Genomic DNA, 21,939 nt, shown 5'->3' with positions numbered 1-21,939 from the left:
TCCTGCGCCGGGCGGCTGCCTGCCCTTTCCCTCCTCCCCGCTTCCCCTCACGTACCGATGGCGGCGAGTGACGCGGAAACGGCCCAGCAACAAGTGAGCGGCGGTGGGGGTGAGAGGGCTGTGGGGAGTAGCGTCTCTGTGCTCGGGGTGTCACCGTCACACCGGGGCGTCACGTCGCGTTCTCGGGCAGGCAGTATGAGCGCCGCGTCGAAGGGTTTAGGTGGCTTCTGGTGAAGCCCGGCCTTGTGAGGAGCTCCGTGGTGCTGTCCGAGTGGCAGCGCGATTGTCTTTCTTGAGGCACCAACGGGTGACTGCACGTTTGCACTGGAGACCCATTTCAGATGTTTAATCTCTAGGTGGAAGGTGGCTCACAGGTCGTTGTGGGAGTTTGCTGGATAAATTTATTCAGCCTTAGTAAGAACTAGTGGCGAGGCCGTGGGGTCTTTGTCTTGCTGGGGGATGACCAAGCCAGGAGTGGCACTGGTTGGGAGCTGCAGGGGTGTGTTGCAGCTGCTTCGTGTCACTTTCATCACCTCATCACTGTTGAGAGTTACAGGTTTATCCATAGAAACGCAAAAGCTGGTGTGTGTATGGAAGAACTGAGTGAAGTTTACTTATGCTGTGAATCGGGACTGCATCTCCAATATTTATGGCCTTCCAGTGTAGCGAATCTTGTCACCTGTAAATAAGCTGTAGAAGACTGAGACTTAAAACTGGTTGGCATACAAAGCTTTGGGGGAGTTTATTGATTTTAGCATAATGTTTTTTCTAGATTGATGAAATTGAAGCTCTTTCATCCATATATGGTGATGATTGGTGTGTTGTTGATGAAGATGAAAAAATCTACTGTATTAAGATTAATGATTGTCTGGATCAACCAAAATGGACCATCTGTCTGCAGGTATAGTGGCATTAAGGAGTTTGGCACAGAATTTGCAATTGGAATGATGTGAGCAAAATCTTGTGCCAGCATAAACCCATTTTAAATAGGATTCATTATATACTTGGATGGATTAAGGAGCTTTTGGATTGGAATCCATGACAGAGTTTTCAGTGGTTGTTCCTGTAACACATCAATGTGCTTGTGACATTTTCAGTGGTTATGTATCCTAATTCCACACCTGACAAAAACTAATTTCAGTGATTTTCTCAAAAGACTAATTTTTAAAATTTTTTTTTACATTGACTTTGTGTATAACACCTCAGTGAATCTGCTGCAGTTGCTTCTAGATTTACTTTCTGGAAAGTGTGGAGACAAAACGAAATTCAGATAAACTTAACTGAGTAATTTGCTACTTTATGTTTACAGAACTGAAAACAGTAAGTTTACTTATTGGAAGAAACACTGAAGTGTCTACTTACGGAAGTATAGTGCCACTTAAATAAGTCCAGTAACCATGTATGCAGCTCCTTTCAAATTTCTTCTGCACTTTATTTTGCATGACACTTCATCCACAAAAATTGCACTGTGAAATACAGTATTTGTAAGCGTTGCTATTATTGGAATCTTAAATACAGATATCCAGGTTTTCTTGTTATTCTGTAACAACATGGCCAACTATTTTCTTCATTTGTAACACTGATTGTAGTCCTAGTGCTCAACATCAGAGTCCATCAGTAAAGCTCAGCTAGCTGAGAGGAGCAGTCCAGTGAATTACTTATACTGAATTTCTTTCAGGTGATTTTGCCGCCAGGATATCCAACTGCAGAGCCACCTATTTATCAACTAAAGTAAGTGAAGTTTCTTGCTGAGTGTTATTTTCTTTCAAACATTTGTATTCCTTTTCTGGAGACATGTAAGCCAGGTTCCTGATTTGGATGATAGAGGGACCTGCGGGCCATGACACACACTGGATTTTAGTTAACAGTTGTGACAAGGCAATACAAAATAGTGCTGGTAAACTTGAGACAAAGTTTATATTTTAACATGAGACCAGGAGGATACGGGTACAGAACTGAAGGGTCATTCTACATACAATAGGTACTATGGTGCTGAAGAAGGTGGAAAGGTAAGCTAATAATATGTAAAGTGACTCTGGAGTGACAATAGCCTACCATGAAAAAGTCCAGCTTTCTTACCAGAGGTAAGAAAAGGCGGCCCAAGTTAGGAGTCGTGAAGGAGAACTAGGTGATTGTGATTTTACCAAGATGTTTACCACTCGTTAAGTGGGAATGATTGACAATGTTTTATTTTCAAAGTGTTTATCACATTTTTTTTTTAAATTGAATGTTTGTTGAGATGTTGGAATCAGTGCGTGGGCACAATTTTCATTGTATTTCTTTTCATTCTAGTGCCCCTTGGCTTCGAGGACAAGATTACATAGAACTAGCAAATAGCTTGGAAGAAATATATGTGTAAGTCAGAGACTGTGGAGTATAGTAAAAGGAGACAATGTCTTTTCAGTTTCATGCCCTGCTCAAAGTATGCTTTTAAGTACCTGCATGAACTAGTAGTTGTGAAGTGATTGCTGCAATAGCCATAAAACAACAAGCTTATTTTATAACTCTAACAGTTAAAGATGCCATGTATTTACTAAGCATTTTGCAAGCAAAAATTATGTTAAACCCCCACAGATTTCTTTTATATTGTTTAAACCTGTTGTTCTGTAAGGATAGAAGTCTTTGTTTTGGCACCTAATCGGTGACCCTTAGAACCTATGTGATTGCTTATGAATTGGTGCTATGAAGTATGAGATTTCTGCATTTGAACGTTAAACTGCGCCATGCGAAAGCATTTGTTCGTGTCTTAGAGCATAAGTAGCAAAACCAGTTTTTCTTAAAAGATAGCTAAGGGATAAGTAGGTTTTAAAACAAATTAAACGCATGTAGAATCTATTAACTAGAATCTGTAACATAGTGGACTGTTTATTATCAGTGTGTGCAGCTAACAACAACTCATAATGAATGCATGAGAATAAACAGAACATTTAGAAATACTTAAATTATATGTTTTTGAATTGCTGTGAAATTTGGGTAGTAAATGTAGTAATTTTATATGGTTTATTTAATTCTTTCAGATCCCAAAGATAATATAAACTAAATGAAATGAAAATATGTCTAAGGAAGCACAGTCACACCCCAAATACTGAAATCTGAACATCTTGCATAATAAATGTTTTCTAATGCCCTAAAATAAGGAAGAGTGCACTTAGCTTGCATGAGGGTTTGTAATCTAATTTCTCAGTTACTTTGATTAACTGAGTTTCTTATTTAATTAAGCAATAGATAATTTAAGCGAGCAAAATTGAATTTGAAACATTAAAAATGCACAAGGATTTTAAGTGAAAACTTCTATGGGATTATATTAACCACAGTTATTCAGTAGAGCAAAAAGGACAGAGATTGTCCAGATTCATAGGATTTTCTGGAGTCTCTAGCAGAGGTGGAGCTGCTGTAGGTGGTTCCTTAACTGTCCTGAGCATCTGGAAAAACAGCATGGCTGTGAAGCACTTTTCTTTCCTGCCCCCCCCCCCCCCCCCCCCCCCCCCCCCCCCAGTCTTGTAGGTTGTTAAATTGTGCTAGTTGGATCAGTCTCTTGCAGGTCTGTTCTGTCTGTACCGGTTGCTGTTCAGAGCCCTTGCTGATCTCCTGTCATTTTTGTTTGTTCAGCAGGAAGTGAATGCATTTGTACTTGTGGCCATATATGTCACTTTAGACTGTTCAGAAGCTTTCTGGAGTAGTCACTGATGTGCACAGAGTGTGTGAAAGTCTTTTATCTATCCAATGTCTAAATAGTTGTCAAGTAAACGGAGGTACTCTGCATCATTTACAATGTGTGTTTTACGAGGTTTCATGTCCCTAGCGATCTAAATTGCATAGTTCTGCAATGTAAAACTATGAACTATGCTGTCAATCACTCTCTTCTCAAGGAGGTGGAAAAAGTAGATAATCAGAGGTCACAAGTTTGTTTTGGGGGACCCAAAGTTCTTGGAAGTTAAAAATGTAGCAAATGTTTGGATTTTATATTTTTTTTCTCTTTGGTTAGTCTTGTGGTGAGACTTTTATTCAGTACAAAGCTTTGTTTCATGACTTATGACACAAGTGACAAGAAAAATAGCAGCATAGGAAGGTAACCTTTGAGACTAAGTGTAATTTGTGAATAGGCAGAAACTGAAATTGGATTATAGCTGAAGAAATTGCTATTTACTTGCGCACAACAGAGAAATCTTATTAATTGTCTAATCTCTCTCATTCCATCATTAAAACAAATACAGTTCTTCACGTATTAAAGTAGTGCTTCTGTATGATAAGAAGCAGCATCAAATTGTTCTGGAGTTTGCCCAGATTTTGAAGACAGAGCTACCAGGTTATAAGTTCCTTATTTTTGCTTGAATATTTTTCTTAAAATATGTATATTTATTTGAATTTCTGATTGCATTCAGGAATAGTGTGGTATACATTAAGCAAAGTGAGAGTTTAAAAATGTAATTTTGGCACTGATATGTACTTACGTGGTGCCCCAGATGGTGGCAGTAAGAATAAAATGAATGAGAAACCACGAGTTATCTACAGCTCTAAATCTTTAGTTTTGTTTTTGAGACAAACACAGTTCATAAAGATACTAAAATATAATTACGAAGGCAACTTTTCAGGACACCATTTTAAATATATTTTGGGTTGTTTGGGTCCTGCTGCACATTAAGGCAGCATTTCTTAATTCTGAATATGCACCTAAAAACTGTGTTCGTTCCATCCTCCCCCAGTACCTTAATACACACCTGTGCCCCCTGACTAAGGACTCTCAGACCTAAATCCTTACCTCCCTGCCCTATAGGACTGCTTGTTACCCAAATTCTAGCATATCAGTCCGACGCTCTGCTGTGTCTGCTGCCACTGACCTGCTATCACAGTCCACCACAATTGGCCTCTGCTGTGTGTGCACTGACTGCTTGAGGGGCAAGAGAAGTGGGGCTGTTCCAAGGAAGAATCCCCCTCCCAAAGATGAAGAGAAAGAGTCCCCTACAGCCACAGAGTGGCTGAAGGAGCTCGCCACTGGCAGTACAGAACTTTTTGTAGAGAAAACTGATTCAGAGCAAGCTCTAAGGCTGGACATCCTGGCTTAGTATTCTTTTGAAAATATTGAGGACTGTCCAACTTACTCTTCTCACAGTTGCTTTCCCTTTCTTTAGTGGCCAGAAAGTTTCTGTCAGTTGCCTGTTTTCTTCCAGCATTGATGTTTTTACTGTTTAAAAAAAAAAAAGTAAGCCACAGAGAGAGTATATAATGATGCCAATCTCATGTATTTTGTCCAGTGAACTACTGAGATAGAACTTTCCACAAGCGTGTCTAAGCTCTTTTCTCACTAGATTATAATGTTCTGTTTCTGCATGTCTGAAATCTGTATGTTATTTGGTGAACTTTCCAAGTGAAATCAGCAAAAATGATTCTTCATTCACTGTGAGTTTTATCTTCCAGACAGAACCTTGGTGAAAGTATACTTTATTTATGGGTGGAGAAGATACGAGAAGTTTTGATAGAAAAGGCACAGTCGTCAGATCCGGGTACTTCAGAAAATACTCTGTTTTTTTTCCAGTTTACTTCTTGTTCAACTGCAAAATAAGACTTCATTACAAATTAAAGCTTTATGCCCAGTTTTGTATTGCATCTAAATAACAGAAACCAACAGTCTCCAGTGTCACGGCTTATTGTTTTAGAGTGATAGCTTCTCTTTTTAAAAAGCAGTAGGGAAAAAAAGGAAGGGGGTGGCCTCAGTGAATTAGAACAAGGTCCTCAGTTCTCAGGAACTAAATTACTTGCATGAAAGCAGAGTACTCCATACAGGTACATTATGCATTGTCCTTTGTTCTGCAAAGGAATCGTTTGTATCAGTAATTAATTTCTGGTGTTGAGTGCACTCTTGGAGGATTGACATTAGCCTCAAGAGAAGATAAACTTTGGCGGAATATGCAGACAAATGACTAAGTATTCCATCCTAATTGCATTTTACTAATTGGGGTGAGAAGTACAGCATCACTAGAGTTGCAGTGAGTCTTCTGCTGTTACTCTTACAGTGATAGAGTTTGTGTAAATTCACAGTTGTTCTTTCAAAAAGTGGTGGGATTTTTTGTGGATTAAAATGCTAAACTGCTATGAAATTCATGAGTGATATGCATGCGTGCACTTGTGGCAAGAGGAAATAGAACTATTTTTCTGTGTCATGGATGTTAGCTTAGTCCTGTGAGGAATAAAAGACTAAAGAGGAAAAAAAATGCTTATTTTCAGTGGTTCTTCATGATAAGGTCTAGTTTTAGTCTTGCAATAAGCTGTGCATTTTGTTGCTACATCACAGACATTTAAAAAGTCATTTTTCATTGACATGACTAAAGGAGTGGATACTGAGAAGTGCAAATTTTACTGACAAGGTTGGAAGTGTGTTGGGTATTTTGACAGCAACCTTGTGGCTTCTACTTAATACATCTAATGATTTTTCAGCATTTTTTTTTAACATGCTATATCACCTCTCCACTATTTTATTGACAATACCTGTGTTATAAAAACTGCATCATCACCACATCATAGACCCTCTAAATAGGAAATTAGATTGTGATATATTAACTTGTCTGTATGGTAGATTCCCTCTAAATCTGGTTGCCAGAGCACTAACTGTGTGTGATATTTACTCTTTTGCTATTGACTATTATTTTTTGTATGTCCTATGCATGAAGGAAAATAGGATTTGGGGAATCCCAGAGTGCTTGAAACAGGTCCAGAGAGATGTTTCAAATACAATGATTTTATAACCTCATGAAGTAGCATTGAACAACAGCTCTACATTTTTCCCCAAAATGACCAATAAATGACTGGAGTTCTTGTCATCAGATTATTTTATTCTCTAAATTCATATTAAATTAATGGTAGCATTGTCAATGTTTAATGGAAATGGTAAACATTATTGTTCTTCTTAATTAGTATTGAAACAGAAGAGATTATGCAAGGATCCCATAGAATGAGTATTGTATTCCTAGTTTGAAGCAAGATTTTAGTTAATACTGGACTAAGAATTTCTGGGGTTTGTTGTAATTAATGCTGCTGTTCTGCATTTCCTAATTCTTAATGTCAAACTGATTTGAACTGAAAAGCCAGAGATTTTTGAGAAAAAGAATTTGAAATTTCATCTTACTTGTGTCTCAAAAATTATGTAATAAATTATATTACTTGTAACTCACTAGAACCAGGTATTAAGAAAACCAGTGAAGAAGTTGATGAAGATGATGGAGGTGATTTTCTCCTAGACTATCAGCCCATTCAGGAAGAGCCAATTAAAATGTTAAATTACATTACATCTGAAAGTCAAGAAGGTAAGAAATATGGCCTTGTTAATTCTGATGAAATAATTTAGAAGGGAGGACTTAATATTTTGGGTTTCTACTCAGCTTTTGAGTAAAATTAACAACATTAAAATTATAATAAAGATTAATAACAGTCATTAAAAACCCCAACTTTTTTTTGTGGTTCTGTATGTCATCTTAAGTACTTAACTTTAACAAATCCCATTTTTAAAGTTGAGATGTTCTTTACTTATGTAGCCATATACATTGTTTCAGTACCCTTAAAAGAAAACAAACACTTCCTTGTTTGTGATCAGTAGATGAAGAACTGCCACCTATACATCATGGAAACCCGATCACAGACCGAAGGAGTACTTTCCAGGCACACCTGGCTCCTGTGGTGACACCCAGACAAGTCAGTAGAGATCAGTTCTACTCTTTTTGTCTGTACTTCGAGCTTGACAAAATATTACTGAAATACTTGGGATTAGCTGAATATGTCTGTCTGTCTTTACACCATTGTGTGATAATATTGTCTGAGTAGTCGTCAGGTTCTTGCTTTCACTGTCAGCTAAATAGCTCTAAATATCAGCTCTGCAATGCTTCTTGGTAGTTTTCTAGTTTTATTGTTTAAGTGGGTCGATATTGCTATTCTTTACCATTAAGTGCATTAGATGTAAGACAGAAAATAAGAACATCGAAATTTGACTTTTGGATGTTGCCAAGTTTATCGTAAGATACTCGGAAGTTACTGAGTCTGCCATGTGTTACTTGGAAAATGAATTAAAATGAGTTTATAAGTGTTTTCCCTCATTCAGAAAGGCATTCTACATTCTGTTGAAAAATACACTTGGATAATGTGTAAGTAAATCTTTATTGAGACCTAAGTGAGCGAGGTAAACATGCTTCTAGAGTTGTATTTGCCTACAACTAGAAGAAATGTCTGCACTAGTTCCTGTCTCTTATTGGAATCAGTGGTGAATGTAGACCTAGACAGACTGCTAGGAAAGCGCAGCTACATTTTGTTTTCCATCATGCTTCCCATCTTTCAGCAATTTAGCACAAGGTAAATAAAATGTCCTTGTGTTTAATATTACTGATTTTTGGTTTTTTTAGCTTTTGTGGAATTTGTCCCATTGCTTCTTGCACTAGAATTAACTTTCAGAATCCACAGCATTGGAACATCTTCCTCTGTTTGCCGTGAATCAGTCAGTCATAACTTTGTTGCACCTCTCTGCTTTCTCTCTGCAGTTGGATTTTATAGACGTCTATCATATTTTACAGACTTTACTTTTCTATTTTCTGGGCTGAAGACCCTCAGTCTATTTTGGTACATGTAATGTGACCTGTAACATTTTTGAGATGCAGACTAGAACTATACACAACACTGAAGATGCAATCACACCAAAGATTTAGAGTAGTGTGAACACTTTTTCCGTTTTCAAAGTTCTTTTTCTAGTAATACCTTTCAGTTTACTTTTTTGACTTCTCACCACTGAGGTGGTGTTTTCATAGAAATGTCTGTTATAACTCCAAGATCTCTTTTCGCAAATGCTATTAACTAGTTTGGAGACGCTTTGAAGGTCATTTTGCATCTATTATCATCAGTCTCCTGTTTAGTGGGGAAACTACTGATCTACTAATCTTGCCATTAACAGAGAGTTAAACCTTGAGAGGATTTTCCTCTTTCCTTCAATTCTAGCTTTTATTTTAAGATTTTTTTTTTGGTAAAGGATCTTGTCAAATGCTTTTTGAAGTTCCAGGTAAGGTAGATCTACTACATGCCCACTGACTCTGAAAGAATGTTGAATAGATTGACAGGGTTTTGAGGCATATTTCTTTATACAAAAGCTGTAACATTTTAAACTGTCTGTGGTTTTTTAGGTTTTGCTTCCCCCTCGTTAGTTTGCCTAGTATGGACATAACACTTGTTGGTTTTTAGTTCCCTGCATCCTTCTTGGAGTGCTTTTGAGCTGTTGGTATTGCATCAGTCACCTGCTGCTGCAGAAACAATTTTAACTGGTAGGTTAGATACCTCAGCTGTAGTTCAACAGCCTCATACTCCGATTCCCTTTAAACTTTTACATAAATATATCAACTGACTCAACCTTGTTCTGTGGCAAGGCTCCTCTATATCATCCTTGCCTGACCTTTTAATTTCATATACACTATATATTCATTTTGGATGTTGTGCTACAGCTGTATCTTCTTCAAGTGATTCTCGTATATATAATATGCATATATCTGCTGGCAGTACAGATCCCTGGTAAGCTTCAGCTTCTTATGTATTTCTGACAAAAATTACTAATAATTTTATTTTTACACCTTCAAAAATGTGCTGTGCTTTTCACATCTGTCTTGTCATCTATCTTGTTTTTCCTCTATCTGGATACAACGTGAGCTTTTTTGAACACACTTTCAGCTTTTTTGAGCTGTTCTTTTACTGCTTGCAAAGTGAAAGTAATTTTATTCATTAGGTTAATGTGGAATAACTCAGTGCTTTAAAATACTCAGTACATTACTATTTTCATTAAAGTAGCACTGCACTTGGGGGACTTTCTTAGCTGTGCTCAGTCCCTATGAACTGTGAGTTCCGATGAACTGTGGTGCTTTAGAAAGGGAAGAAATTTGAATCATTGGCTTAATGTCCTTTTCTCATTTTGAAGAACTCTCATTCTTTGATCATGATTTATGAACTAAGACTGTTCCTACTTATGAAGAAGTCTGTACCCACAGATAGGGGTTTCCAAAAGGGCAGGTCTGTGTCAAGAAGTAATACTTGCTTAAAGCAGGTTAGTAATTTTCCTTTTGCATACAAAGACATTCTTAAATTCTTCTTTTATGACTTTTTTTTAAAGACAACATACTCAATAAACCTAGGAATTTCCAGTCAAGACATGTTGGTATGTGGTTAGTATGAAGACAGAGCAATTTCCCAAGTGTGAAATCCATCTTGTTTCACAGAGTCTTGCTGTGCAGTGTGAGGTGATTGGTCTTCAGACTGCAGGGAAGCTTTACTGTGGTATGGACTAATTTTTCTCAAAGAAAGCCAAAGGAGGTGAGGATTGGGATAAACACTGCACCTGTAGTGAAAGCTATTTTCTTTATTAGCTAAAGAGATTAGTATGTGCCGTAATACTTTATATGCATAATCTATATGCTGCAATGATATTCATCGATATTTTAAGACAGTATGCAGGTTGCTGTGTAAGTTACTTTATTGAATATTTTTCATAGTGGAACTTAACTTCCAATGTAGTTTTCAATAATGATAGCCAGAGTAATACCATAGTTACGTAACAGAATATGTTACCATAAACCTTAATGAGGCAAACAAAGTGATAGGCATATTTCGGGTAGCAGGCTATATTTGGTACCATTGCTTTTCCTTGTCTCAATTTGGCTTATTCTGATATTTAAAATGTATGTGGTTTTTGGACTTGACATTGATTTAGTAAGGTGGGACTAAGAACTGATCTTTTGTTTAAGCATCTTCTGTCTTTTATGAGCAGGTGCCTCATTGACATGTAGAGAATTATATCCCTTAATTGCCTAAAGCAGGAATAATAGAGAGAGGAGCAGGACAAAAAGAAAGGGGCTCAGGAGCTACAACAGGAAGAAGGATAAACTATTGCTTAGCTGTAAGATGTCCGTCTTGGAGGTTCATTGCTAATACAGACACATAATGAATCTTTAAGGTATGTTTTTAGGGGCCTGGTAGCTAACAAAAGCTAATGTTAAAGGTGATGATCATTTCGTATGCTTTGTGCCCTAAGTCCATGTATTGAAATGTATTTATGAAAGTGTATTGAGTAACGTAAGCTGTCTTTTTTCAATATTCCCCTTTAGGGAAAAAAAAAAAAAGAAAAAACAGGTGTCTGAAGCAATGTCCTCCATTAATAATAAGCATTTTTTCATTGAGGTATCTTTTATTTGAGGTGATTTTTGTACATTGAGTTTCTACCACAAGAATTGGGAATAGCACAGCATAGCTAAGACAGACATTTAATATATATATTGACTACTCCTCAGAGACATTTTTCTTTGGAGTGGAAGGCAATTTACTTGACAAGCATGTTTTCCCAAGCTTCCTCCACTTCAGTAATCTTTTGTTCAAAGTAATACTGATTTAGTATTATGTACTAAAACAATGTCTTGATCAAAGCTCTCTTTTTTGCTGGACCAAATTGGAAAGGGTTGAACAATTGCTAGCTTGTTTAATTAGAAACAGAAGATGAACTGATACTGATAAATATTTTGAATTTGGTGGTACTTAAGAGCAGAGAGATGGATGTGGTGGGAATATCTGTTTTCTGGAAAATATTGACACTTTCATACCCGTAGTGGAACATTTATTTTCTTTTTTAATTATTCTTTCTGTGAAATGGAAACTCTGAAAAAAGTACGTTTGAGGACAAAGGAAAAACTCAAAATGAAATGTAGTAGAGCTTTATTAACATCACACATTTTTGTGAAATATGTAAAAGCAGTGTGTAATGGGAAAGCGTATGTCAAGTTGTGTTATGTTCCAGCTTAATATTATAGTTGAAAAAAGTAAGCACGTGTAATTGACAGTACCGATTAAAAATGTTTTCTAGATCTTACTATCTCTCTTGTTTACTAAAGTGATTTGACACTTCTACATCTTCAGCAGTAACATGAATGTACACAGTGTACAAATTCAAGGAACAGCTGTTTTCAGTATCCCAGAAAAATTATTTGAAACTAGCATGAGGGTACTGAGAAGCTGCTTTTTGAGTTATCACACTGAATATTTAATTAATTTTATGTCAAAGTGTAAAACTGTTTCATTATAGTTTTAAGGAGATGTTTGTGTAACAGTGATATTGAGATGTTATGTATGAAATCCCCATTATAAAAGGAAGCTTATTTCTTTTTTTTTTTAAAGGTAAAGAGAGTTCTTGAAAAATTATATGAGAATAAGAAAATTGCAAGTGCTACCCACAACATATATGCATACAGGTGAGAGATAAGTGGGGTGGTTTTTTTCAGTGTTCTTTGACAAATGAGTGCAGGACATGAGAAAATTAAAATTCATCGAAGAAATTCCTTGCTATTAAATCTTTATGGGAGTAGGCTTTTTATTTGTATGGTAAAGGTTTTAGGCTTTATTTTGAATTTGAGGTCAAGAAAGTAGAACGTATGGTAGGAAATATATTAAGATAGTAAAGCAGCATTAGGAATAAAAAAAGACTAAAAGTGGATTTGAACATGTGTTGTTATACTTTGTATAGTATGTGTAAGCATGGGAATGCTACATCACTCTGAACTATATGTTTTTACTTGGGCAAAGTAACTCCCCCCCTTATATTTAGAAATAGCTGAAAATTTTTAGTTGAAATAGGAGTTGAAGCAGAAAGTCTGATGCAGACATCTGGCATGTGAAGTTTCAGCTGAAATACGAGAAACTTCAGGGAAAATGAGAAACAGGTAAAAATGAGTCTGGCAGTGGTCTGTCTCTGGCAACTTTTGTGAACATGGCTTATGCGAAATGAATTCATCTCAGTCCAGATGGTGATGTAGGTTTTCTGAGGAATGTAAGTGACAGTAAAAGGAACCCTTTTCATTACTGGAGAAACCAGTCATCTGAAAAAGCATCTATATATACTGATCCATTCATGCACATCCTGGTGTAATCCTAATGAAACATAAAATGAGAGCAAGTGAAGAGACTGCTTCACCAAAAAGTATAAGTAAAAGGTTTCTATAAAGAGAGATTTTCTGTTGTTACTGATGATGATCTGCCTTCTTTCATGCATACTATGTAAATACGCTTCAAAATAGCAACAGAAACATACTTATTGCTTCATATTTGTCATCTAGTACCAGAAGCCTCTTTGTCGTTGTGTCACATGTGTATTAACTAAGTTCGGAAGTTACAAAATCCATTGGTAACAAACAGTAAACCTCTGAGCATTACTTCTGGAAAATTAGGGCAGCTGTCCTTTACATGAAACAATACACCCCCAAGTTTCCTGGAGTGCCCCCTGAGGAAAGAGATGGCATGGAGAATCTCAAGGTGAATTTCAGTAATAGTTTCACACTGCTACTGAAATAGAGACCTAACTAATTATTCATAATATTTTTGTCTGAGTTCTTCCAATTTGTGGGTGTGTACCATAATTTGAACCTGTATCTGACAGAGTTGGTTTGAGCTAGGCGTAATTATTAGGCTAAAAACCTAAGGATTTTTCTGATTAGGGACTTTACACTGGTAGTGACTCTCGAGTTAAACTGAAGTAGCTGAAGTCTGTGTAAAAGCTTCTCAAAACTTGTTCTACTGTACAGATGAATATTCGTGGTTTACCCTAAGTCTCATCCTGTTTTCATGTAAATGTCCTTAGTAGAGAAATAGAGTTGATGCACATGCATATGAAAGATTTCTGAGACTTCATTAACCATGTCAAAATGTTAGTTGACTGACTTTTTTTTTAATCTATGTTCTTTTTTTTTCCTTTTATTTTTCCTTTTCTTTTTAAGAATATACTGTGAAGGTAAGCAGACATTCTTACAGGATTGTGAAGATGATGGGGAGACAGCAGCAGGTGGACGTCTTCTTCATCTTATGCAGGTTATAGAAATTAATCTTTGACTTCTGAAAGTCTTGAACAGATTTTAAAAATCACTACCATGTAAATAAACTTGTAGAAGATTATTTTATTTCTTCCTCTGCTTGTAGCCAAGTAGATGATTGCTTTCTCAAAAGCAATAGAAAAAACCACAGACTGCGTGCATGTAGCAAATTGGGATTTCCAAGTCTTGGATCATAGAAACAAGTAGTGTTTTATAGGTGGTAGTAATAGTTTGAAAGGTTAAAGATAAATAAGTTTTAATTCCTATGCTTACTATGTGGTGTAAGTATACAGAAAATAAAGACTGGAAGAAGCTGATTGACAGAATCACAGAATCACACAGAATGGTAGGTGTTGGAAGGGACCTCTGGAGATCATCTAGTCCAACCCCCCTGCTAAAGCAGGATCACCTAGAGCAGGTTGCAAAGGATGGCATCCAGGCGGGTTTCAAGTATCTCCAGAGAAGGAGACTCCACAACCTCCCTGGGCAGCCTATTCCAGTGCTCTGTCACCCTCACAGTGAAGAAGTTTTCCCTCATGTTCAGATGAAACTTCCTGTGTTCCAGTTTGTGCCTGTTGCCCCTTGTCCTGTCACTGGGCACCACTGAAAAGAGTCTGGCCCCATCCTCTTGACACCCACCTTTTAGACATTTATAAGCATTGATAAGATCTGAGGTCAAGGTGGACAACATGTATGGCTCTCTCTTCATCCACCCAGCCAGTCATGCCATCATAGAAGGCTATCAGATTGGTTAGGCATGATTTCCCCTTGGTGAATCCATGTTGACCACTCCCAATAACCTTTTCCTCCACGTGTGTATTGATGACCCCCAGAATGAGCTGTTCCATCACCTTTCCAGGGATGGAAGTGAAGTTGACTGGCCTGTAGTTTCCCAGGTCCTCATTCTTGCCCTTTTTGAAGACCAGAGCGAGACAGGTTTTCCTCCAGTCCTCAGGCATCTCTCCTGTTCTCCATGACTTTTCAAAGATGATGGAGGGTGACATAGCAATTAACATCTGCCAGCTCCCTCAGCACTCGTGGGTGCATCCCATCAGGGCCTGTGGATTTGTGGATTTTGAGTTTGCCTAGATGTTCTCTAACCCTATCCTCCTCAACCAAGGGAAGGTCTTCCTTTCTCCAGACTTGCTCTCCTACCTCCAGGGTCTGGGATTCCTGAGGGCTGGCCTTAGCAGTAAAGACCGAAGCAAAGAAGGCATTCAGTAACTCCACCTTCTCTATATCCTTCATCACCAGGGCACCCACCTCATTCAGCAGCAGGCCCACATTTTCTCTAGTCTTCCTTTTGCTGCTGATGTACTTGAAGAAGCCCTTCTTGTTGTCCTTGACATCCCTTGCCAGATTTAATGCCAAGTGGGCCTTAGCCTTCTTCATTGCATCCTCTGCATACTCTTAACAACATTCATATATTCCTCCAAAGTGGCCAGTCCCTTTTTCCACATTCTGTAAATTTCATTCTTCCCTTTGAGTTTTTCCAGGAGCTCCTTGCTCATCCATGCAAGTCTCCTGACTCTTTTGCGTGATTTCTTACTCTTTGGGATGCATTGATCTTGAGCTTGGAGGAAGTGGTGCTTGAATATTGACCAGCTCTCTCGGACCCCCCCTACCTTCTAGAGCCCTAACAGATGATCTATGCACAGCCTTTCATTCAGTTTTCTCAAATATTCATACTAAAAAGACACTTATATTTGAACTTGCAGAGTAGAGCTTCAAATGCACAAGGTAGTGGGAGTGAAGGAGTTAAGTTGTTTTGATTGTTTAATCTGTTTCTTTTTACTGTTTCCAGTTCTAGGTCATTAGCCCTCATACATATATTTTAGTTTTCCAGTGTTGAAATAATATTCCCTTGGCAAAGTTGCTACTAAATGTGAATTGAGATTGATAAATTTTTATTCACTCACATGATGCAAGACCTAGTAAAACCATAAATAAAGTACCGTAACTACAGGGGACAGCTGGGTACATCTTATGCAGTGCCTCAAGTCACTTAGCTGTATCAGTGCACTAATTATTGTTTTTAATTTTGATTTTTAGATTATGTCCCCTTCACAACAGACTTTCTTTTTTTTTCCCCTGAAAAAAATGTAATTGGTGGAAATATTTTGACATTTTTCATTTAGAACATTTTGAAACTTCCTAACTAACTCAAACCTGACTGACTTGGGAAGGAAAACTTTCATTATGTAATATATGCAAGTATATGTTATAAGTGTGAAAATGTTATTGTAATAAAAATAATGTAAAGCAACAACTTTGCAGTTAATGTACCTCAATTTGTTCTGAGCTTATGAGCTTTTTCTCAGCATGTTAATGTATACTTTTGAAAGCTGTCAGACTTACGGAGTCTAGGCACTTAACATGCCATAAAAATCCAGTTTAGAAACTGACATGGAATTTCCCCTTCCAAATGTGAACATGTCTAAATCATATGGATCATCTCTCTCCATCTGTAGTCTTAGTTACTGGGAGTATTTTTGTTTTGGAAGAATACTGTTGTGGGGATCAGAAAAGTGTAATTTTCACCAGTAGGAAAAGATTACAATAGTTTATGGGCTGATTTCTAGATGTTCATAGGTCTTGTAGCTTTTCCTGTTCTGAGCACGTATGACATACGATGCGGGCATGAAAATTAGGTGGTTTAATACACTTATTGTTGCTGTACTTATAGTTCTTCTTTTGCAATAGAAATCTTATCTTGTTTCAGATAAACCTAGCACTTCAGTCAAGATAGTGCTTTCCGGTTACAAGCAGCTGTATTTTAGATTAATTCTTTCGAATTTAGAGTTGAGAAATTTCCCAACTATATTTGGCATCCTGTTTACTGTGAACGGTTGCTATACATAGACTTTATGGCCAATGTGTAAATGTAGAGTAGAACATGCCTATCAGAAAACCTGCCCCAATCCTTCTTTCTTTTTTTTTTTTATATTCTCCTTTTCATTTTAAAATTCTAAGAATATATCTGTTTTCACCAACAATGATAGAATCTTCAAATAGCATCATTCAAATTAGTCAAATATATATATTTTTCTCCTTAATGAAGATGAGGAATGGTTGTTAACATGCTTTATTGATAGCTAGCTCTTAAGGGATTTTTTTCACCTCCACCAAACCACCCTGGTATCTTGCAGACCACAGTGTTTTCTCTCAGCCTTATGCAAATAAAGCTGTGTTTGCTCTGTCTGGCTCCAAGCCATCTGTGTTGCGTTAGTGTAGTACTGCGCAGGACTTGAGAGAAAGCCGTTTGTAAGTGAAGACCTTCCACAGAGATTTTGGATGCCTTCATTTGAGGGACAAATTTGGGATTGTGGTCACTAATAACGCAAGACTAATTTGAGCAAAAATGCTAATGGTGATTGTCACTACACGTTTCCATGCAGTGATGTATATCTTATATTTGTGTGTGTCTCTGATACTTAGTCAGTTGGCATTCCCTGTGTTACTAGTGTTTGCTGATGATGGGTAGGTCTTGAGGAAAGAATTTCTGTAAGGCAGAATAAATGCTAGTTTCCAAGTCTAGTCAAGTCACATTTAGATTTTGTGAAAAGAAAAGCTGTTGAAGGCCTTCCATTTTTCCTGCCTTTAATTGCAGTAAAAGAAATTATCACTTCTGTTTAACTCTCTACTTGATTTTGTTACTCACAGTCTTAAAAAAGCTGTATAAAGGTCATTTAGTTCCTTTCAATCCTAATTGCTAATACAATTATTTCATGTTGTGTGAATTGTATTGACTTTAGAAAGCAACAGCTTGGTTGTAAGAGACTAAGACTCAAACCTGGAAAATGCAGAGGTTTTTATGTATTGTCCAGGTGCTCGTGCTACGTCTTGCACATGGCAACAGTACTAGCTTATGGCATTTTAGTTATCCGTATGTATAATGCCTGTTCCCTGGCTGATACTAGCTTCATCCACCAAGGCTTCCAAGAATGTGGATAGACAATCTGCTTAGTGGCAGAGGTTCACTGGAAATAATAATCCATCATATCAAAGAATAATAAATGTAACTCACTAATTTTCCCTGTAAGTAATGCCTGAAGGCTTTGACACATGGATGAGTAGCTGTAGCGCACATGAAATAGCTTTGCGCCCTTTCTGAGGGATATGTTGACTGATTTTACTTTGAACTTACCTTTGGGTAGGAGCTTGGAGAGGGAAACTTACCGCAACTGCTGGCTTGTCATAATTTATTACCCTCTGATAACATGTGTGACACAGACCTGACTGTAAGTTCTTCTTAAAAATGCAAGATAGTAGACATTTTCTATGTTTAAAATTGGTGTCAACAGTAAAACTAGGTCAATTAAAAGATAACAACTTTTAGTTCTTTATTTTCCCTTTTTTTTTTTTTTTTAAATTTAAACAGATTTTGAACGTCCAGAATGTGTTAGTTGTGGTATCCCGCTGGTATGGAGGTATTCTCTTAGGACCAGATCGTTTTAAACATATAAACAATTGTGCAAGAAACATACTTGTGGAATACAACTATGTACCTTCAGTGGTAAGTTCCTGCCACTTCGAATGTATGTGAACTTGTGTAAATTGTCAGTGTTAGATGAAGCCAGAAGTAATACTACCTGTGTCATCCTCTGGTTGCTTTGATGCACTGGTAGGATGCATAGGATCAGTGCAAAGACTCCCGAAGAACTTCCAGAGAGGTTAGTGACCTGGTTGTAAGTGTGAGGTGTGCAGTAGAAGGGTGACAGCAGTTGAGGGCATTGATCCAGAACACAAATTTGAGGGTTGGGGGAGGATGGGAAGGGGAAATGCCTCTTTATACATGTTCAGAAAACTGGAAGCTGCTACTTCTCATGCTTACCTGTGCCATCAGTTCTAGTGTGTAGGCAGATTGAGCTTGGGAATCGCTGTAACTAGTAGGCATTTTAAAAAATGAAATGTTTTTTAGACCCAAAGAAGTTTTCAGAATTATAGATGATAGGCACCATTTTTAAAAAATACAGACTAGAAGAATTCAAAAAAAGTAATATTAACCATTACAGAAAAGTATATGGGGAAAATGTTTCGAGAGAGCTTAAATAACTCAGGAGATAAAGTTCCAAAAGTCTTTAAGTGGCATTTTACTTCTTAAGGGACTTAGGTAATTTAATAATCTAATATTCTTGGTTTTCAGCATTTCTTTTCTTTATCCTCAGGACAGCATATTAGATATGTCTATGTACATTATAGTATGTAATTGCTAACAATAGAAAGCTTAAGACAGTAGGAAATAATTACTAATGGATACTTGAAAAAATATGCAAATGTCAGTTTTCCTTTTTATATGAAAGTATCTATTTTGCTGTGACTGAAAGCTGAGCATTCTTCCCCATTCCTCTCCCTTCATTCTACAGTTATTTGCTTTTTGCATTTTAGAGGTGTTTGTGTATACTTATTGATTTACCTTCTTGGCAGCTTATCAGTGTTCTCTTGTTTGAAAGTGTTGCTCACAAAATGAAAGGAAACTCAAGATTTTTTAAGCATTTACCCTCACAAGAGGGCTTAGTACCAAAAATTACTTTTAAAAAATTTTTTCTTTCTATTTTTAACAGCTAAAATCAGCTTGTATTTATTGTGTATTAACAACTGTATTTTGTTACAAGTGTCCATCAGAAAAATAACAGATGGAACTTATGGTACTTATTATTCTAGTACCATAGATGTGGCTCTTGGAAAAAGTATTCTTTTAGCTAACTCTCTTCAGAACAGCAGAGTCCAAACATCCTGTTAGAGTCCGTTTCCCTCCCATGTGCAAGAGTAGATTAAAATATCCCAGGTTCTGGCAGATGTAGTGGTAGATTCCCTCACCATTTTGAGGAGTGCTTGCAATGAATGCCTACCAAAGAAAACTCTTGTTTTTTCAGAATTGTCAGTCAGAGTAAACTGTACATTACAATGTTGATCCAGCAAGACTGGCAAAATTTTGTTTTTCCCAGTGTAGGTTTATTTCACTCAGGGAAGGGGTGTTAATGTACTGGTGTATAGTACATCTCTTGATAAAGGCCACATCTACACTAGAAGGAGTTCTGCAGTGTCATGTAGAAGTATTCCTATACTGGTAACCTCTTCCTTGAGTGGAAATGGCTTAGATTGTTTTTACATGACATGCTTCTGTTGGCATAGCTATGTCTATAATTTTATATCATTGCTGAAGGCAGAAGTTTCTAATTAGCAAGATAAGCAAACAAATGTATGAAACTGAGTGGATAAATATTATACAACTCAAAGCTTTCATAAATCCCAGTGAACTATGAACACGTTAAAAATAATTCTCATGGATGACCTTGAGAGAATATTCATGGTACGTAAGAATGTTGTTAAATTTTGAAATGTTTGTTTTTCGTTTCAGGAAGAATCATCTAAACAAGCAGGAAAAAGCAAAAAGATAAGGAAGGACAACAAGAAGAGAACAGAACACTAATTTATTTTTAAAAACTAAAACAAAAAATATTTTGCACATATTTATACAAAGAAAACATGGACATTGTTGCCTTATCCAATACAACAGACATTTTGTATTCAAAAGATAATTCAGTAAAGCTATAGATATATTTTCATCTTGTTCTGTGATTTCTTCTGCTGTTCTGAAGTAGAGCTTAGACACAGTTTTTCTGTATTCTTAGACATTTCACATCCTTGTTATGAGGGCATTGCAACATCTGGAATCATTTCCCCATCCCACCCCCTCCCACCAAACGATGGTTGACTAATTTAAAATATGGATTATTTACCTTCTCCATTCCTTGGTTTGAACTCGGACACCTCTCTTGTATTAGCAATTGAATTCCCTAGTTTGTTGTATTGAGGGTAACACCAGAGTCATTCATAGACCAGGTCACTTAGGAAGCTTTAGATTTTCTGTATCTGAAAGGAAAGCGTGTGGCCCAGTGCTGTATGGCCTTGGAGACCATGGTCCTGTCTATGCAGTTCTTGGTTATGCTAGATAGGGCCTGCCTGGTGACAGAGGAAAGACTGAACGTAGGAGATGAATGAAGAACTGTGAAGAAATTACTTCAAAATTTCTTTGAGGATTGTTCTGTGAATGTCAGGACTCTAGGAGCCTGTTGAAAAGCTGAGGATTAAGTGTTGTATCCTTAAAGGAACCAGTGATTTCACAAAGAATATGGGGATTTTGAAATCGGACTGTTACAGCTAGTAGTTAACATTAGTAACATTCAGAAGTGACTTCTGTTGGTGTAGAGTGAGAAATAGCAAGTGTTAATGGTATGATCACAAACATTTGAATTTTCTATTCTTTCATTAGTACCTTCCTGACTTTTCTCTAATGCATTACAAAAAATTACCAGAGCTTTTTGTCAATTAATTGTCATATAGCTATTTAGGTGAGGTTTAATTTTTTTTACATTCCCTTGATATCTTTTACTTGGGGAGGATGAACTTTAATGATCTGTTGGTTGGGTTTTTTCCTCAAGTTAATTTCTAAACTTTGTGATCCATTAATTACTAGCTGAGTCACAGGTGCTTTCCTAGGTCAGGTACCTTATATAGTTTGCTCATATAGTAATGTCAGGGCTGTGGCTATTTTTAATGACATTTCTCTAGTGGCACTTGCATAGTTTAAAGGTGTATTTATAAGGCTAGCTTATTTGACCACCAGTTTGGTATACATAGTTTTGCCACTATGTTCTCACACTGAACTGTTCATTATAGTTCTCCAGTAGGGGTACCCCAGAAAACATTTCCCAAGGCAAACTTCGTCTAATCAAAGTACTCTGGAGTTTGATATAGCAACGGAGGTAGTCTTTAAGAATTTCAGTAACTCAAAGTACCACTAAATTACGTAATTTAAAAAAAAAACAAACCATTGATTCTCTGGCAGATAGATCCTGCATTGATTTATTGAAACAATTTTAAGCAGTTACATTACCTTGTCTGCATAGTAAAGCTCTTCAGGGTTCAGCCTTAGCATCTGTACTTGTAATAAAAAGACATTCATCCCAGGGAAGGAGATCCATATACTACAATATGTAGTAGTCTTGCACTTTTTGGGTCATACTAGTATTTCTTGTTCATACTTTGTCCATCTTATTGATAGAATCTTTTA

At 36.9% G+C, this 21,939-nt stretch overlaps 1 protein-coding gene across 2 annotated transcripts; it reads left to right on the top strand.

Moving 5' to 3' along the window:
• IMPACT (impact RWD domain protein) lies at positions 1-20,429 on the top strand. 2 transcript variants are annotated; one of them, XM_054817015.1, is made up of 11 exons: positions 1-93; positions 773-901; positions 1,679-1,731; positions 2,293-2,355; positions 5,416-5,501; positions 7,170-7,298; positions 7,589-7,683; positions 12,178-12,251; positions 13,770-13,860; positions 18,244-18,378; positions 20,224-20,429. In XM_054817015.1, the coding sequence occupies exons 1-11, from the start codon at positions 58-60 to the stop codon at positions 20,293-20,295; spliced, it is 963 nt and encodes a 320-aa protein (XP_054672990.1). In that variant the 5' UTR covers positions 1-57; the 3' UTR covers positions 20,296-20,429. The 2 variants fall into 2 exon arrangements, with proteins under 2 accessions (XP_054672990.1, XP_054672989.1); XM_054817014.1 differs by having other exon boundaries at positions 7,586-7,683.
• Positions 20,430-21,939: the final 1,510 nt, after the last annotated feature.

Source organism: Grus americana, chromosome 2, assembly GCF_028858705.1.
Source record: "Grus americana isolate bGruAme1 chromosome 2, bGruAme1.mat, whole genome shotgun sequence".
Lineage (NCBI taxonomy): Eukaryota > Metazoa > Chordata > Aves > Gruiformes > Gruidae > Grus > Grus americana.
This window is presented reverse-complemented; position numbering and strand designations above follow the sequence as displayed.